The sequence below is a fragment of the Capricornis sumatraensis genome, chromosome 12 (assembly GCF_032405125.1).
Source record: "Capricornis sumatraensis isolate serow.1 chromosome 12, serow.2, whole genome shotgun sequence".
Classification (NCBI taxonomy): Eukaryota; Metazoa; Chordata; class Mammalia; order Artiodactyla; family Bovidae; genus Capricornis; species Capricornis sumatraensis.
This window is the reverse complement of record NC_091080.1, coordinates 78,201,612-78,218,229: the sequence shown is the minus strand read 5'-3', so window position 1 is coordinate 78,218,229 and position 16,618 is coordinate 78,201,612. Positions and strand designations below refer to the sequence as shown.

At 41.9% G+C, this 16,618-nt stretch overlaps 1 protein-coding gene across 1 annotated transcript in view; it reads right to left on the bottom strand.

Annotated features, from left to right (window-relative positions):
• The window catches only part of GPC6 (glypican 6), a 1,216,347-nt gene that overhangs the window by 110,999 nt on the left and 1,088,730 nt on the right, over positions 1–16,618 (bottom strand). The window contains exon 5 of the mRNA XM_068984623.1: positions 5,173–5,303. Within this exon, the coding sequence (XP_068840724.1) occupies positions 5,173–5,303 (131 nt within the window). The remainder of the gene's footprint in view (positions 1–5,172; positions 5,304–16,618) is intronic.

Below are 16,618 nucleotides of genomic sequence, written 5' to 3'. Positions count from 1 at the left end.
AAAGGGAATCAGAGAGAAAGGTAGAAAAGTTGAATCCTCCTGGCTTTGCTGCCTCTGCTTCCTTACTGTCTTGGGCAGGTTTTTACTGAAAGCTATTGAACTTTCCCTTAATACTTGATCTACTCAGCAAATGTTTGCTGAATCCTGTCCTTGTGTGGGATTGGCTTTTTAGGAACCTGCATCATTAAAATGCAATGATGAGCAACGTGGTCTCTGGAGTCTGCCACTCCTCTGTGTACTCCTTCACACACCAGGAGACCTTTGTAAGTTCCCCAACTTTTCTGAGCCTTAGATTGTGTATCTGGAAAATAAGGGAGAAGACCTATCTCATTGCAAGCACAGTTATAAATATTACATAATATAAACCATGTAATGCACAGTAGAGTCCTGGCAGTAAGTGTTCAACAAATATGAGCTGCCAGTTATAAACATTGCTGCTTTACTTAAAGAGGCTCTAGGAATGACTTCCATGAGTAACTGCTGTAATAAGGGAAATGATTTTCCAAGGAGAAGTTGCCAGTCAAACCTGGAGTAAGAAGTGATTTTAATTTGTAAGCTTCACAGCTCTCAGGGTGCCTGGCCCTTGCATTTAGGAAAGAGCTTCTGGTGAGATCAGAAGCTCTCTATCAGAAATTAACCTAGTCACTGGTTATGTGAATGTTCCATCCAAAGACTGGAAATTCAGAATTTCCAATTTGACAGGACTGTTTATCAAAAATGACTGAGGGTTCTTTGGCAAAAGGAAAAATTTAGCCATCTGGTTCTGTTCCTAGCGAGAATGTAGATTTTAGACTTGAGTTCATGCATAATTTCATGGATTTGGCTTATATGGAAAATGAAACTACATGTTTTTGAATTCCATTTCCTTGAAGAAATGAAACCTTTTTCAGAACATGTCCACTCCATCAGCAGGTCCTGTTGGTGTTTCCTGCTAAATTTGTCCAAATTTCAGCCACTTACTCATCCTCCCCTCCACTATATTAAAAGTTGGTTTTGGTCCTTTCTCCATACTGTCCTCGAGACGCCACCTCCCACTCTTCTTTCCTGCAGAGCTTAGCTTAGCTGTCCTTCTCTTGTTTCTTCTTCCTAACTCACTGCATCTCCTTTTCTCTACATCAAGACTGTGACTCTGTGTGCGCATGCGCTCAGTCGTGTCTGACTCTGCAACCACGAACTGCAATGGGATTTTCCGGACAAGAAAACTGAAGCGGATTGCCATTTCCTTCTTCAGGGGATCATCCCAACTCAGGGATTGACCTGTATCTCCTGCGTTGCGGGCAGATCCTTTACCGTCTGAACCACCAAATGAACTTACTTACAAAATCAGAAAGAGACTCAGACTTATAGGAATGAACTTAACGGTTGCTGGGGGGAAGGGATAGTTAGGGAGTTTGGGATAAATATGTACGCACTGCTACATTTAAAATGGATAACCAACAAGGACCCACTCCAACAGGGAACTCTGCTCAATGTTATGTGGCAGCCTGGATTGGAGGGGAGTTTGGGGGAGAATGCATACATGTATATGTATGACTGAGTCTCTTTGCTGTTCAGCTGAAATTAACACAACATTGTTAATTGGCTGTACCCCAACACAAAATTTTAAAAAGTTAAAAAAAAATAACATTAGTTGGTTTCTAGGCAATAGATTTGAGAGGGATAGATAGCTGCTTCCCCTCCCCACTCCCACCCCCCCAGCGACATCCCCCCACCCGCCCTGCCCGGCCCAGGAAAGAAAGAAAATAGATTTTCATGGAACTCCCAGATATGCTATTTTCTCAATAGGTGATAGAACTTTGGAGCGTTTTTCTTTTTTTTCTTTTACACAGCTTAACACAAGCTCCCAGGTAGCGCTCAGTTCAGTTCAGTTGCTCAATCCTGTCCAACTCTTTGTGGCCCCATGAATCACAGCACACCAGGCCTCCCTGTCCATCACCAACTCTCGGAGTTCACTCAAACTCATGTCCATCGAGTCGGTGATGCCATCCAGCCATCACATCCTCTGTCATCCCCTTCTCTTCCTGCCCCCAATCCCTCCCAGCATCAGAGTCTTTTCCAATGAGTCAACTCTTCGCCTCAGCTGGCCAAAGTATTGGAGCTTCAGCTTTAGCATCAGTCCTTCCAGTGAGCACCCAGGACTGATCTCCTTGAGAAAGGGCTGGTTGGCTAGTGGTGAAGAACTCGCCTGCCAATGCGAGAGACATAAGAGATGCGGATTCTGTCCCTTGTGGAAAGATCCCCTGGAGAAGGAAATGGCAAGCCACTCCAGTGTTCTAGCCGGGAGAATCCATGGACAGAGGAGCCCGGCAGGATACGACTGAAGTGACTTAGCACAGACACAACCGAAGCACACTAAAGCCTGGAAGTTAGGGTTATGAAACTCTCAGCCCCTCTCATCTTTCAAAGAGAGAGAGAAAGGGGCCCAGGCCAGATTCTTTCTCACCCTATTTTCTACCCGTGCTCCTGAAAAGTCCAAAGCTAGTTTGATTCACACTCAGCCAAGGAGACCTCGTCAGATTCCACAGGTTTCTTTCTGCTCTGCAATTTTTCCCCACCACCTCTCTCTTTCTCCTTGATTATATTTGAACTCTTCACAAAGGATTTTAAATACTGAAGAGAGTTAAACATGCAGCTCTTTGTCTGACATATTTTTGTATGAATGACTTTCAGTTAAAATGCAATCACTCCATCATCAGCTTTTAAAGGACCAGTGCAGTTTCGGGTAGTGTTTCAGAACAGGGAGACTGGTAAAAAAGAACAGAAGGGCATTGTGTGGTCATCAGTGTGGATAAAAGGGGTGATGAAGGGAAGGCTGGAGACTCATTTCAAACTTTTAAATTTTGCTTAAGGTGGGTCCTATTTGTTTTCAACTGGGTGGGGATAAATAAAAATTGTGCACTTCCATTTCCTGGCTATTGTAAATAGTGCTGCAATGACCATTGGGGTGCACATATCTTTTCAAATTATGGTTTTCTCTGAATATATGCCCTTGAGTGGGATTGCTGGGTCATATGGTTGCTATACTTTTAGTTTTTTAAGGAACATCTATACTGTTCTCCGAGGGCTTCTCAAGTGGCTCAGTAGTAATGAAGCTGCCCTCCAATGCAGAAGACACAGGAGACACAGATTTGATCCCTGGGTAGGGAAGATGCCCTGGAGAAGGAAATGGCAATCCACTCCAGTAGTCTTACCTGGAAAATCCTATGGACAGAGGAGCTTGGCAGGCTATAGTCCAGGGGGTCGCAGAGAGTTGGATATGACTGAGCACACACAGGTACACACACACACACATACACACTCACACACACACACGTATACTGTTCTCCATAGTGGCTATATCAGGTTTAATTCCCACCAACAGTGTAGGAGGGATTCCTTTTCTCCACACCCTCTCCAGGATTTATTGTTTGTAGATTTTTTGATAATGACCATTCTGACTGATATAAGGTGATACCTCATTGTCATTTTGATTTGCATTTCTCTAATAATGAGTATTGTTGAGCATCTTTTCAGGTGCCTACTGGCCTATATGTCTTCTTTGGAGGAATGTCTATTTAGATCTTCCACCCACTTTTTGATTGGGTTATTTGTTTCTTTTTTATATTGAGCTGTATACGCTGTTTGTATATTTTGGAGATTAATCCCTTGTCAGTTGCTTTTATAATTTTTTTGCAAATATTTTTGAAAATATTTTGCAAATATTTTCTCCCATTCTGAGGGCACGGGAGCAACTTAAATGCCCATCAACAGAGAAATGGATAAAGAAGAGGTGGTACTTATATACAGTGGCATATTGCTCAGCCATAAGAAGGAACAAAATAATGAACGAAATAATAAAAACAAAGTAATGCCATTTGTAGCATCATGGATGGACCTAGAGACTGTCATACTAAGTAAAGTAAGTCAGACAGAGAAAGACAAACATCATGTGATATCACTTAGTGGATTCTGAAAAAAGAGGACAAGTGAACTTATCTACAAATCAGAAATAGAGTGACAGATGTAGAAAACAAACTTCTGGTTACCAGGAGGTAAGAGGGGGAGTGATAAATTAGAAAATTGGGATAAACATATACCTAATACTACTACTAACTACTAAGTCACCTCAGTTGAGTCCGACTCTGTGCGACCCCATAGATGGCAGCCCACCAGGCTCTGCCATCCCTGGGATTCTCCAGGCAAGAACACTGGAGTGGGTTGCCACTTCCTTCTCCAATGCATGAAAGTGAAAAGTGAAAGTGAAGTCGCTCAGTCGTGCCTGACTCTTAGCGACCCCATGGACTGCAGCCCACCAAGCTCCTCCGCCCATGGGATTTTCCAGGCAAGAGTACTGGATGGGGTGCCATTGCCTTCTCCATACATAATACTATATATAAAATAAATAACGAATAAGGACCTACTGTAGAGCACAGGGACCTCCATCTACTCAATGCTTTGTAATGGCCTGTATGGAAAAAGAATTTTAGAAAGAGCGGATATACGCATATATATGACTGATTCACTTGGCTGCACCTGAAACTCACACAACACTGTAAATCAACTATACTCCAATAAAATTTTTCTAAAAATTTTAAAAATTGTGCACTTGATATTTATGTTCTGCAGCTGAAAATCCAGAATCTGTCTTGTTTGATTTACACAAACTTACTAGTTTTTAAAAATGTGTGTTTGACTTTATACAAAATGGCATTTTCTTCTGACGATTCATTAATGAGGGTTACATTATCGTCTTAAAAAAGGAAGTCAGATGGAATGTTTAATCATTTACGAGTGAACACAGGGAACATGTGCCTGGTTTGCGCAGCTGAGGACATAATTAGAAGTTCCTAGAGAGAGAGAATAGGGTGAGGGTGTGCAGAAATCACAACCATTAAAAAGAAAATTTCCCCCAAATTGCTCACAAATGTGAGGGATTAGTCAATATACTTGGGGCTCTCTAAAACTTTTTAGCAGCCAATAATTTCTTCATGATTGAGGAACTGCAAAGGAAAAGCTTATTTCCTTTCTCAATGCCATTTTGTTAGACAGTTTTAATGAAGTAGCAAATCTGTCATGTGACAGGAAAAGCTCACGGACAACATATTAGAGTTTACAGTCCCAGTCGATGTATCTAGTTACTTCATTTTTAGATGACTACCCTTTGCTTATTAGATACATGACTAAGGCAAATACCTTTGCAGACACTTGCATGCTGTTTTCCTGCATGTTCATAATAGCTTCAGAGATCTTGACGTCTATTGGGTCCATGACTGACTCAATGTTGAACGGTCCTTCCAGTCGCTCTGCCACCAAGAGCATGGCATCTGTTAAAATATAGGAACATGATTGATTTGAGAACTGGGAACTCCAGCTTCTAACCTGTATTGCAACACTTCCCACATGACTGGCTGAAAAATGATCACTCATTCAAATTTGGTATTCACTTTTACATAGTTCAAAATGGAATGGGTGACTCAGTCTTAAAAGAGTATTTTATTTCACTTGAAGGTTTAAAACTATTTTACAAGTGTAGAACCTGGCCCCAAAATGACAAAGTAAGTTCAAATTAAAAGAGTTGAATATACCTAACTCTTTCAAGTGAAGTTTAAAAAAAATTAGATCAGGTTCAAAAGTGGAGTTGATCTCTTTTCTTCTGGAGTATGGAGAACATGGAGACTACTCAAGTGTAAATTTGAGAGTCTGGAGGATGCTAATGTCAAGACTCAAGCATAACTAGGTGGAGGAAGCATTGCTAGATTTTCCAAGAACAGACTTATCCCTACTTGGTGCTGTCACTCTATCTAGCATGCCCTTTTTTAACACCTTGTTACGCTTTAGGAATAGAGAAACTTCTCTTACTTGGTTTTTCTCCAGTCAAGAATACTGGAGTGGGTAGCGATTCCCTTCTCCAGGGTGTCTTCCCAACCCAGGGATTGAACCTCGGTTTCCTGCATTGCAGGCTGATTCTTTACTGTCTGAACCACCAGGGAGGTCTCTGGTTTTTCACATTCAAGGCTTATTACCATGTCTGTCACATTGTAAACTTTCAAAAATGTCTATGAGATGATACTGGATTGAAGTAGAGCTTGGGAAGATTTAGTTTTCTGGAGAAGATCATCACAATGATAAGGAGGTGAGAGCTATGAAATAGGAGTGAGTTGCTCTGGGTTCCCAACCCTGCCACTAACACCTGGATGACTATGGGAGAAATCTCTAGCTCACTGGGCCAAAGATTAGTGAAGTGTGTGAAGGGACCTAGGATGAGGACTCTCCCAGTGTCTATGATGAGTAATAAGGAGGACCATTCCTTTGCCCTTTGCCACTGCAAATTGGCCCAGTTTGGTAACCAGCATAGTTTGCTAACTTGTCTCCATCAGGACTGTGGAATAGAACTTTCTGTATGATGAAATTGTGGCTACTGAAACTTGAAATGTGACAAATGTGACTGAATAATTAAATGGTGAATAAATTATTTTTCCTTTAACTAATTTAAATATAATCAACACTGTCCACTTGGGACCAGCGGCTACAATGAAAGACAGAACAGTCTAGACTTTTAACATGTTGCCTCAAAATTTGTCAGGGTTTTCAATTGGTAAAGCACCTGGAAATAAATCTTAAAAATGTTGCCCCTTTCAAATGAATACATGTTTATCATCAGACACTTAGAAAATATAGAAAAGAAAAATGAAGGAGAGAAATACACCCACAATCCCACTTCCCAGAATAACTCTATAAACACTTTGGTATATGCCCTATGTTGTTGTTGTTTTTTTCCCCTCTGTGCATGAATATTTTAAACATGCAACTGAAAATATACTGTGCAGATATTGTATAATCTGCTTTCTAAATGTAATATATTATTAATGTAACATACTGTTTATAGTAGCTGCTTCATAGCATTGGTGTGAAGAAAACAAATTTTATTTTTATTACATATCCTACCATGCTCCACCAAAGGCCAACATCAAAAATTTTTCAGGGTTATAAGTAGGTATGAATTAGGCAATGAATTTTTATAAGAAAGGACTGTCTGGGAAGCAGAGTCACGTTTTTAAAGGGCACCAGGGTTTGTGAAAAACATCAGCTTTGACAGTATCAACAGACTCTCTTGGCCAGACCTCACACCTGGCTCCTTGATCTCCTCCCTATGGAATGATGGAGACTAGAAGCATCGAGAGCCACACTAGAAAATCAGGGAGGTCCTGCTTCCATCCCCACCCCCAGGGCTTGGTCCATATTGCTCTCATGGACACAGTGACATGGAAAACTGAAGTGTGAACAAAGACTCATTATAAACTCTAATAACAAATTTTCTGATTCCCCCCCCCCCCCATCACAGACCTATCTGTGAATGTCACATCGGAACCTTACAACAAAGTAGTCATTTCTCTGAATCTTAATCACCTAATTGTCTGGCAACTAATGCTCTTGAACTGTGGTGCTGGACAAGACCCTTGAGAGTCCCCTGGACTGCAAGGAGATCCAACCAGTCAATCCTAAAGGAAATCAACCCTGAATATTTATCGGAAGGACTGATGCTGAAGCTGAAACTCCAATACTTTGACCACCTGATGCAAAGAACTGACTCATTTGAAAAGACCCTGATGCTGCGAAAGATTGAAGGTGGAAGGAGATGGGTCGGCAGAGGATGAGATGGTTGGATGGCATTGCTGACTCAATGGACATGAGTTGGAGCAAACTCAGGGAGACAGTGAAGGACAGGGAAACTTGGCGTGCTGCAGTCCATGGGGTTGCAAAGAGTCAGACATGATGGAGCAATGGAACAACAATGGACAGAGGGTGCACACTGTTTGGTTGTAGTATTTGGATATTAAAGATGTTTTGGGGGATTTTCCTAGTGACCCCTTGCTTTCACTGCTGAGGGCATTGGTTCCATCCTTGGTAGGGAAACTAAGACCCTGCTAGCTGTAGGGCAAGTCCTCCCCCCACCAAAAAAAGATGTCTTCTCCTTTAAGTTTTGTCTATTTATTTACTTATTTGGCTGCCCTGGTCTTAGTTGTGGCACAGGGATCTTCCATCTTCATTGCGGCATGCAGGATCTTTCAGTTGCATCCTGTGGGAACTTTAGTTGCAGCATGTGAGATCTAGTTCCCTGACTAGGGATCAAACCCAGGTCTCCTGCACTGGGAGAGTGAAGTCTAAGTCCCTGGACCACCAAGAAAGTCCTTCCTTTAAGGCTTTGAAAGTTGCCCTGAAAGTTGCTTTGTTTCTTTTATGTTTTTATATCTATTTTGTGTATTTATAAAAATAATCCCCTATATTGTTAGACTCTGCAAGAGGCTTTTTGATGAAGATTAATTATGACAAATGAGCAAGTTTCACTGGACAGGAAAATGATCATCGCTCAGTCATGTCTGACTCTTTGCAACCCATGGACTGTAGCCTGTCAGGCTCCTCTGTCCATGGAACTCTCCAGGTAAGAATATTAGAGTTGGTAGCCATTCCCTTCTTCAGGGGATCTTCCTGACCCAGGGATGGAATCTGGGTCTCCTGCATTGCAGGCAGATTCTTTACCATTTGAGCCACCAGGAAAGCCCGTGATTCTCTAGACAAGTGTCTCCTGCTATTATAATAGAAGGACAAGGAGTCCTTATAAAGGAAAAAGAATTGGCCCTAGGGAGTCATCCACCGTATGCAGTTAAAGAAAGTGATAACTATGGGATCCTTAACTGTATGTTTTAGACAAGTATTTGAATAAATCATTACACAAAGAGTACTGGCCTATCATGGAATATTTATCCAGCAGGAATGGGTTGAGTTGAGACAGTAATAACATTAGCTGTATCGGATGTCTGTAGTTAGTTGTGCTCTGGGTAGAAAGGACGAGCTTTGCGTTGGATCATAAGGACTCAGTATATTGTCTCAGTTTGCAATGAGAGGGTCTAAAATATCTCTGAGAAGTTTCTCTGGTTTAAATTAAACCAGTCCCTTCTCTACCTGACATTCCCTTCAATAGGTAAGGCACAAAGCTGTTCAATTCATATCATAAAGTCAAGGAGTTTCTCTCGGGTGATTTCACTCTTTAGTTCCCTGTTCCTCCTTCACCACAGAGCTCAGCTTTTTGCTTCCTGGATCTGCAAACTCAGCTCCTCTTTTTTGACCCCACTTGCTTCCTTGACTTTGGAAATAGGCCAACCTACTGATGATCCTGTTTATTAAACATGTAACCAAATGGCCATATTCATTCAAATTGCTTGGCCTTGAAGTTCCATTTTTCATCTTGATTCATTTGCCTTTTACACAAATTAATTTAAGGTGATACATTTTTGCTGTAAATAAATATATATTAATTGATCTTTTAAAATTTATTTATTATTGAAGTATAGCTGATTCACTATGCTACTTTTGGTATACAGCAAAGTGATTCACTTATACATATATATGCATGCACTTTTTTCATATTCTTTTCCTTCATGGTTTATTACTGGATATTGACTATAGTTTCTTGTGCTATATAGTAAGATCTTATTGTTTATTTTATATATAGTAGCTTATTTTCCTTTTAATTTAGACCACCAGTCAGAATATGCTACTTTAAGCTATCTGGTTTAGGCTATTACTAATTTTTTTAAAATGCATTAAAAAATCACTTTACTAAGGAAAATTAGATTCTCCTTTGAAGACTCAACGATTGACTCAAAACCTCAGAACCATTATTAAGAGTAGCAATGTTCATGGTGTTAGCCATACTGTATTGTACCCTGAAACATTTGTTAGGAGGGTGGATTTCATGTTATGTGTGTGTGTTTTTTTTTTCAACCACAACACACAAAGAATGGTGGCTCAGATGGTCAAGAATCTGCCTGCAGCGTGGGAGACCTGGGTTCGATCCTTGGGTTGGGAAGATCCCCTGGAGGAAGGCATGGCAACCCACTCCAGTATTCTTGCCTGGAGAATCCCCATGGACAGAGGAGCCTGGCGAGCTACAGTTCATAGGGGTGCAAAGAGTCAGACACAACTGAGCGACTATGCACAGCACATTGTGTTGATCAATTATAGAAGTTCTTATTAACTGAATTATCTGTTGATAAGTCATTAACTAGCATAAATATACACTAATATACTGAAATGCTGTGTTGCTTTCAAAAAGAAATACATGCATTCTTCCAAACCCTGGAAAAGTGCAGATAAAATTGTGTGGAAATATTTGGATAAAGTAACATGTGTGCAATGATTATAGCCATACCCAGGTTTTTGGTTCGAATTAGAGCAAGGCTAGCAGAGTAAAGTAAGTACTGGTTTTCTGGACTTAAAATTTTCTATTACAAAGTTGTTTGTGAAAACAGGTTGGTTGACAGAGGGCCAGATAAACAGGAGGATAAAGGGGCAACAGAGGATGAGCTGGTTGGATGGCATCACCGGCTCAATAGACATGACTTTGAGCAAGCTCCAGGAGACAATGAAGGACAGGAAAGCCTGGCGTGCTGTGATTCATGGGATTGCAAAGAGTCCGACACGACTTCGCAGTCGAACAACACAGCAACAACAGACAACCATAAGTAGAAAAAAAGTATGTCTCCTTACAACATAATCATCCCTGCCCCCAACCAATTCCTCTTTTCCATTGTTCTAAATATACATGACGGGATTCCCCAGGGTCACAAAAAGAAAAGCAGCTTTTCAGAAAATTCCTCTAATATTTTGTGTTTCCATGTAAAGGTTATGCTCACAGTAACTGCCTTTAGGAGTCTAGTTTAGACACACTGCAAGGTGAGAAAGTGGCAGTGAAGGGCAGCCTGAGTCCTCAGCGCTGGGACTTGGAACAGGCCTGCAAGCGGATGGTGGCTCTTCCTCGTGCCCCAGACCCCAGATGGTGACAGGATCTGCGTGGTACATCCGTGGTCCACTGAGCAGCCAAGCGCATCCCTGCTTGACTGGTGTGCCTCCCACCTGCTGGGCAAGTCTGTCAGCAGTCAAGTTCCGCAAGTATCAGGAGAATCTTTTCTCTCCTTCGGGGCCAGGGAAACCATGCCTCTCTCTCCTCCCAAAGCAAAGAAAACACACAAGACTTTTATGACACCAAGGCAGTAGTTGGTAAGTTTCTCTGAAACCAATTAAGTCAGAACATGGTCATAACTTCCTCCAGAGGCTGCCATCCTATGCTATCTTAATTATCTCTGTGCCATTTATATTTTGAAATATTTGGAACATTATTTTTAACTGTGCTCTTGGAGCTGTTATCTACTGCCAATTAAACTAGGCCAGTTCGAGTATGTCAGCTAATGACCAGCTGGTCCTTTCTGTGCATAGCTTCCATGTTGTCCATGTTTTGTCTCTCTTTAAACAAAAGACTATTGTCTTGCTCAAGCAGTGTACGTAACTTTTGTTTCTAACGTTATTTAGATGGAGTAGAAGTAACTGGGGGCTTCTCTGGGGGCTTAGTGGTGAAGAATCAGCCTGCCATGCAGGAGACTCAGGTTTGCTCCCTGGGTCGGCAAGATCCCCTGGAGGAGGAAATGGCAATCCACTCCAGTATTCTTGCCTGAGAAATCCCATGGACAAAGGAGCCTGGTGGGTCACAAAAGAGCTGGACACAACTTAGCGAGTAAATAACAACAGAAGTAGCTGGTATCTTGGCATAAGGTTTTGATGCACAGAGATATGATGACCCCTTTAGCACAGAGGCATGTGTAGCTCAGCAAGAATGTGCCCACTCAAAGGGTGCGGGCAAAGCTGCACCTCTGGGTCAAGGCATGCCACTCACGTCAGCATGGACTTTCTGGTTAGGAGTGAGGAAACCCAACTCTGGTTAGACGGAGTCAAGTGACGCAGTTTCCATTTAGGTTCATCCATTAAAAGTCTGAGAATAACATGTGTCACTTAATTCACAGAGTCCCATTTTCTTCATCTACAAAGTAGAGATTATGACAACCTCTACCTATAGTGTGCATGAGGAATCAAGAGAGATAGTGCCTGGAAAGACGTTAGCACAAGGCCTGGTGCACAACAAAGGTTAGCAGCTATATGGCACTATCTCTGGGCAGTGGAAGAAGAAAGGAGAGGACCAACTGGCAAGATATTTTGGTGGATGTATGGACAGCAAGTGATGTGAGGAGCTGGGTCGTAAAATACACATGACTGACTTTAAGATGTATAACTGGTACTCTTTAGTATGTTAAATTAATATTTTCATAATAGCTGCTTTTTGATGGATGAGTTCATTATACCAAGAGATACAAAACTGCAGTGTTTTCTCACATGGTGCCCCTTTGCCAATTAAGGATCACTATAAATTCTGACTCACTTTCCATCGAGGTGTGTGTATGTGATGTGTGTGTGTGCGTGTGTGTGTGTGTGTGTGTGTGTGTAGGTAGCTCATTCGTGTGTCCAACTCTTTGTGACCCCATAGACTGTAGTCTACTAGGTTCCTCTGTCTATAGGATTTTCTGGGCAAGAATACCTGGAATGGGTTGCCATTTCCTGCTCTAGGAGATCTTCCCAACCCAGGGATCGAACTCACGTCTCTTGTGTCTCCTGCATTGGGAGACAGGTTCTTTACCACTGGCGCAACCTGGGAAGTAGAGGTGGGGTTTATATCCCATCCCCCTGAATCAGGGTGGGCTCTGTCACTGCAGTGACCAAAAGAGCATGCAGCGCAAGGGATACTTGATTTCTGGAGCAGGAAATTATCAGACTGCAGCTTCCACTTTCTCTCTTGTGAGACTCTATCTGAGGTCCCCATGCTGGTCTGGCCACATGTAGGCACTCCAGGGGATAGTCCCTACTAGGCCCAGGTTACTAGCCATGCTTGCTGTTATGGAAAAAATACTTGAGTGCTCCCAATAATTCATATGTTGACACCTAATCCCCTAGGTGATGGCATTTAGGGGTGAGGCCTTTGGGAGGTGATTAGGTTGAGAGGCCTGAGCCTTCATGAGTGGGATTAGTGTCCTTATTAAAGGACCCACATGGCTCCCCTGTCCTCCCCAGCATGTGAGGACACAGTGAGGGTGGCAGTCTGTGGACCAGGGCGCAGGCTTCACCTGACACACGATCCACCAGTGTCTTGACCTTGAACTTTCTAGCACTCAGAACTGTGAGAGAGAGATGCTTTCTGTTTCAGCCACTCAGTCTTTGATATTTTTGTTAGAGCAGCTCCAGTGGAGTAAGACTCCTGCCAGGGTGCCAGGCATGTGAGTGAGGCCAACTCGACCAGTCCATGTACCAGCTAATTACCACCGAGTGACACCACGTGGGGCAGAAGAATGAGCTAGCCAAGGCTTCCCAAATTCCTGATTCACTGCTCTGTAGTTTATAATAATACCATTGTTGTTTTAAGCTGCTAAATTTAGGGATAATTTATTTTGTAGCAACAGAATACTGGAGTAGCCCAATATTTACAAAGTACTCGGGGATGTTTTTCCTATCATTTATTTAACAGGATTCAAATTATTCAGATCTCTGGTCAATTAATATTTGACAAACAACATTAATGATGTAACCCCTGTTTCCAACCACTAAAGTGAAAGTGTTAGTGGCTCAGTTGTGTCAAACTGTTTGCGACCCCATGGCCTGTAGCCCACCAGGCTCCTCTGTCCATGGGATTCTCCAGGCAAGAATACTGGAGTGGGTAGCCAGCCATTTCTCCAGGGGATCTTCCGGACCCACGGAACATACAAAAAGAACCGTTCTAAGCCTGCACTGTGTTTCAATACAGTGTTACAGTACGTCAATGCAGGGTTGACTAGTCTCAGAATCAGCTGTTTCCCCTGGGATGTGAGCGGGAGCTAGCAAGACAGCGAACAGGTTTGGAAGAAGGTAAAGATCTAGATTTTTCTCTAAGTGCTTGACTTTATGAAGAGCAAAGTCTCTGACACAAGGAACCAGCCATTATCTCTGATCTCTGGATGGCATTGGATTAAAACCATCTTGCTGCAGGGACTCCCGAAGGCTTTGTGCCTCTGGGATAGAAATATTAAGTAGGATTTCATATGATTAGACACATCTTTTAAATTTATCTTTTGATAAAAGGAGATGTAAAATCGGAAATAACTTTGTTGAATGCTACTAATTATAACCTGGAGGAAAGTGATTTTCAAAATGTTTTAGGGGAGGCAAGAAGAGAAAGACTTTCTTTTAAAATGAGATGTTATTAATCTTTGTGTAAGTAACAACAGAGTAGAAATCATTTTGAAAGTTCAGTGTGAAGGGGTGGGGAAACAGACGTGTGTGTGCATGCTTGCATGTGTGTGTATGTGCACACACTCGCATGCATGCTTAGCCATGTCCAACTCTTTGTGACCCCATGGAGTGTAGCCCACCAGGCTCCTCTGTCCATGGAATTCTCCATGTAAGAATACTGCAGTGGGCTGCCATTCCCTTCTCCAGAGGGATCTTCCCAACTCAGGGATCGAATCCGGGTCTTTTGCATTAGTAGGAGGATTCTTTACCATCTGAGCCACTTGGGAAGCCTGGGGAAATGGATAGACATGGTCAAAAGGTACAAACTTCCAGTTATAGGAGTAAGTCTTGAGAATGTGGTATACAGCACGGTGAATATACTTAACGGAATTGTATTGAATACCCGAAAGCTGCTAAGAGAGTAAATTTTAAAAGTTCTCACCACATATGAACACATACACAAAGGGTAACTATGTGAGGCGATGAATGTGTTAGCTAAGTTCATTCTGACAATCATTTTGCAAAATACCCATGTATTATACCATCATGCTATACACCTAAACTTACACAATGTTATATGTCAATTATATCTTGATAAAGCTGGAAAAAAAATGAAAGTTCAGTTGAAGCAAGCTTAACCTAATAAATATCTGTTACGTGCCAAGGAGTGTCACTATGGCACTATGAATTGCTGGCCTCAGGGGCTGGGGCAGAGAAACAGTGCAAGATTGCAGCTTTGTGGTGTTTAGAATCTTTTTGAACTGACAAAGATAAAATACATTAACATTAAAAATATATTTTTCTTTCTTTGGGGGAAGTTTGAATGTCAATAATAACACGTCCTTTCAAAGTTCTCATTAAACCTTTAAAATGTGTCCTAATAATCTACTTTTGGAAAATGAAATCTATAAGCACAATTTACTTTCTTGCTTTATCAGAAGTCCATAGGGCCCTGTTTTACTTTTCTTTAGAAGCAGTGCTTAGTCTTTCTTATATCTGCAGTACCATTGTTTAAACTTAACTAAGATATTTTTTCCCAGTGAGAAGCAGACAAAAGAATTTTTTTTTCAATCAAGCTATTTTAAGAGCACCCTGGGGAATTCATTCATTGGCACTCAGTTACTCATCAATAGTAGTAATAATAATAACAACAACAGTAAAAACTGCTTCAGTGTTTCTGTATTGACTCTTTTATGACCCAGTCATGATAGGGAAGCAGGGCTCTGCTTTACTCTGTGGCTTGCTGGGGACGGCTACACTGAGTTATAGACTTTGTATGTGTGTTGGTTGCTCAGCTGTGTCTGACTCTTTGCGATCTCGTGGACTATAGCTCGCCAGGCTCCTCTGTCCATGAGATTTTCCAGGCAAGAATACTGGAGTGGATTGCCATTCCCTACTCCAAGAGATCTTCCAACCCAGGGATTGAACCCAGGTCTCCTGCATTGCAGGTAGACTCTTTACCATCTCAGCCACCAGGGAAGCCCTTGCTTTCACTCAAATCAATTAATTAAAATTCTTGTGAGATCTTGGACAGGAACGAGTTTCAGGAGAACCCAGCTAGGGGGACTGATGGATACACCGAGCAGACAGGACCTGAATAACCAGGAGACAGTGCAGCTTTGAGAGCAGAAAATTGGAACTTCCCTGGTCAGAAAGTCCACACCACATTTTAGGGTTTCTTTTGTTTTTCCTTATTAAAGACAGTGTTAATTTTAAAAATGCATTGCTCTATAGGGATATAACTGATATAAAGCAAAATTCACAGAGTAAAGTGTGCAATTGAATTCATTTTAACAAACGTCTGCCTCCATGAAACCACCAGAAGGTTACAGTTAAAAAAATTTTTTTTTCGCTTTTGATGTTTAAGGCAATTCTGTGGTTAAGACATTTTCGTTTGTAGAATTTTGATTCGTAAGAACCACCAAACAATGAAAATATGTATCTTTCTCTGGACTATATTCTTATTTTTCTCACTAATCACTCTCCCACTCTGGTCTTGCTGCTCTGTAATCTCTTCCCTGACATTGCCAGCAGAACTGTCTTTTAAAAATGCAAATCCGATGAGGTCACTGCCTCCCTCTAAAGGTTGCCACTGCCTTCAGGATAAAGTCTGAACCTCTTAACCCGACATAAGAAAGGCCCTTCATAAGCTGGTCTCTGCCCCCTTGGCAGCCCTGCCTATGACCACCCCCGATGTGCTCAACCCTCTCCCTACACAAGAACTCCCCCACTTTGAGTGCCATCAGAATTTTTCAAGGACACTGAGGTTGTCACCGAGGTCCCACACGGACCCAATCCAACAGGAAATCGATGACACACAAGTTGTTCTGAACACAGCCTGTTCTCATTTTACCTACTCAAGAACTTCCAAGGGTTCAGGTTTAAAAAGAGGCTCCTAATCAGATTCCACCTCTCCCTTCTCATTCATTTCTCACTACTCAACATGTCCTGTGGTTTCCTGCTATTACAAATAATGCCACAGTGAATATCCTTG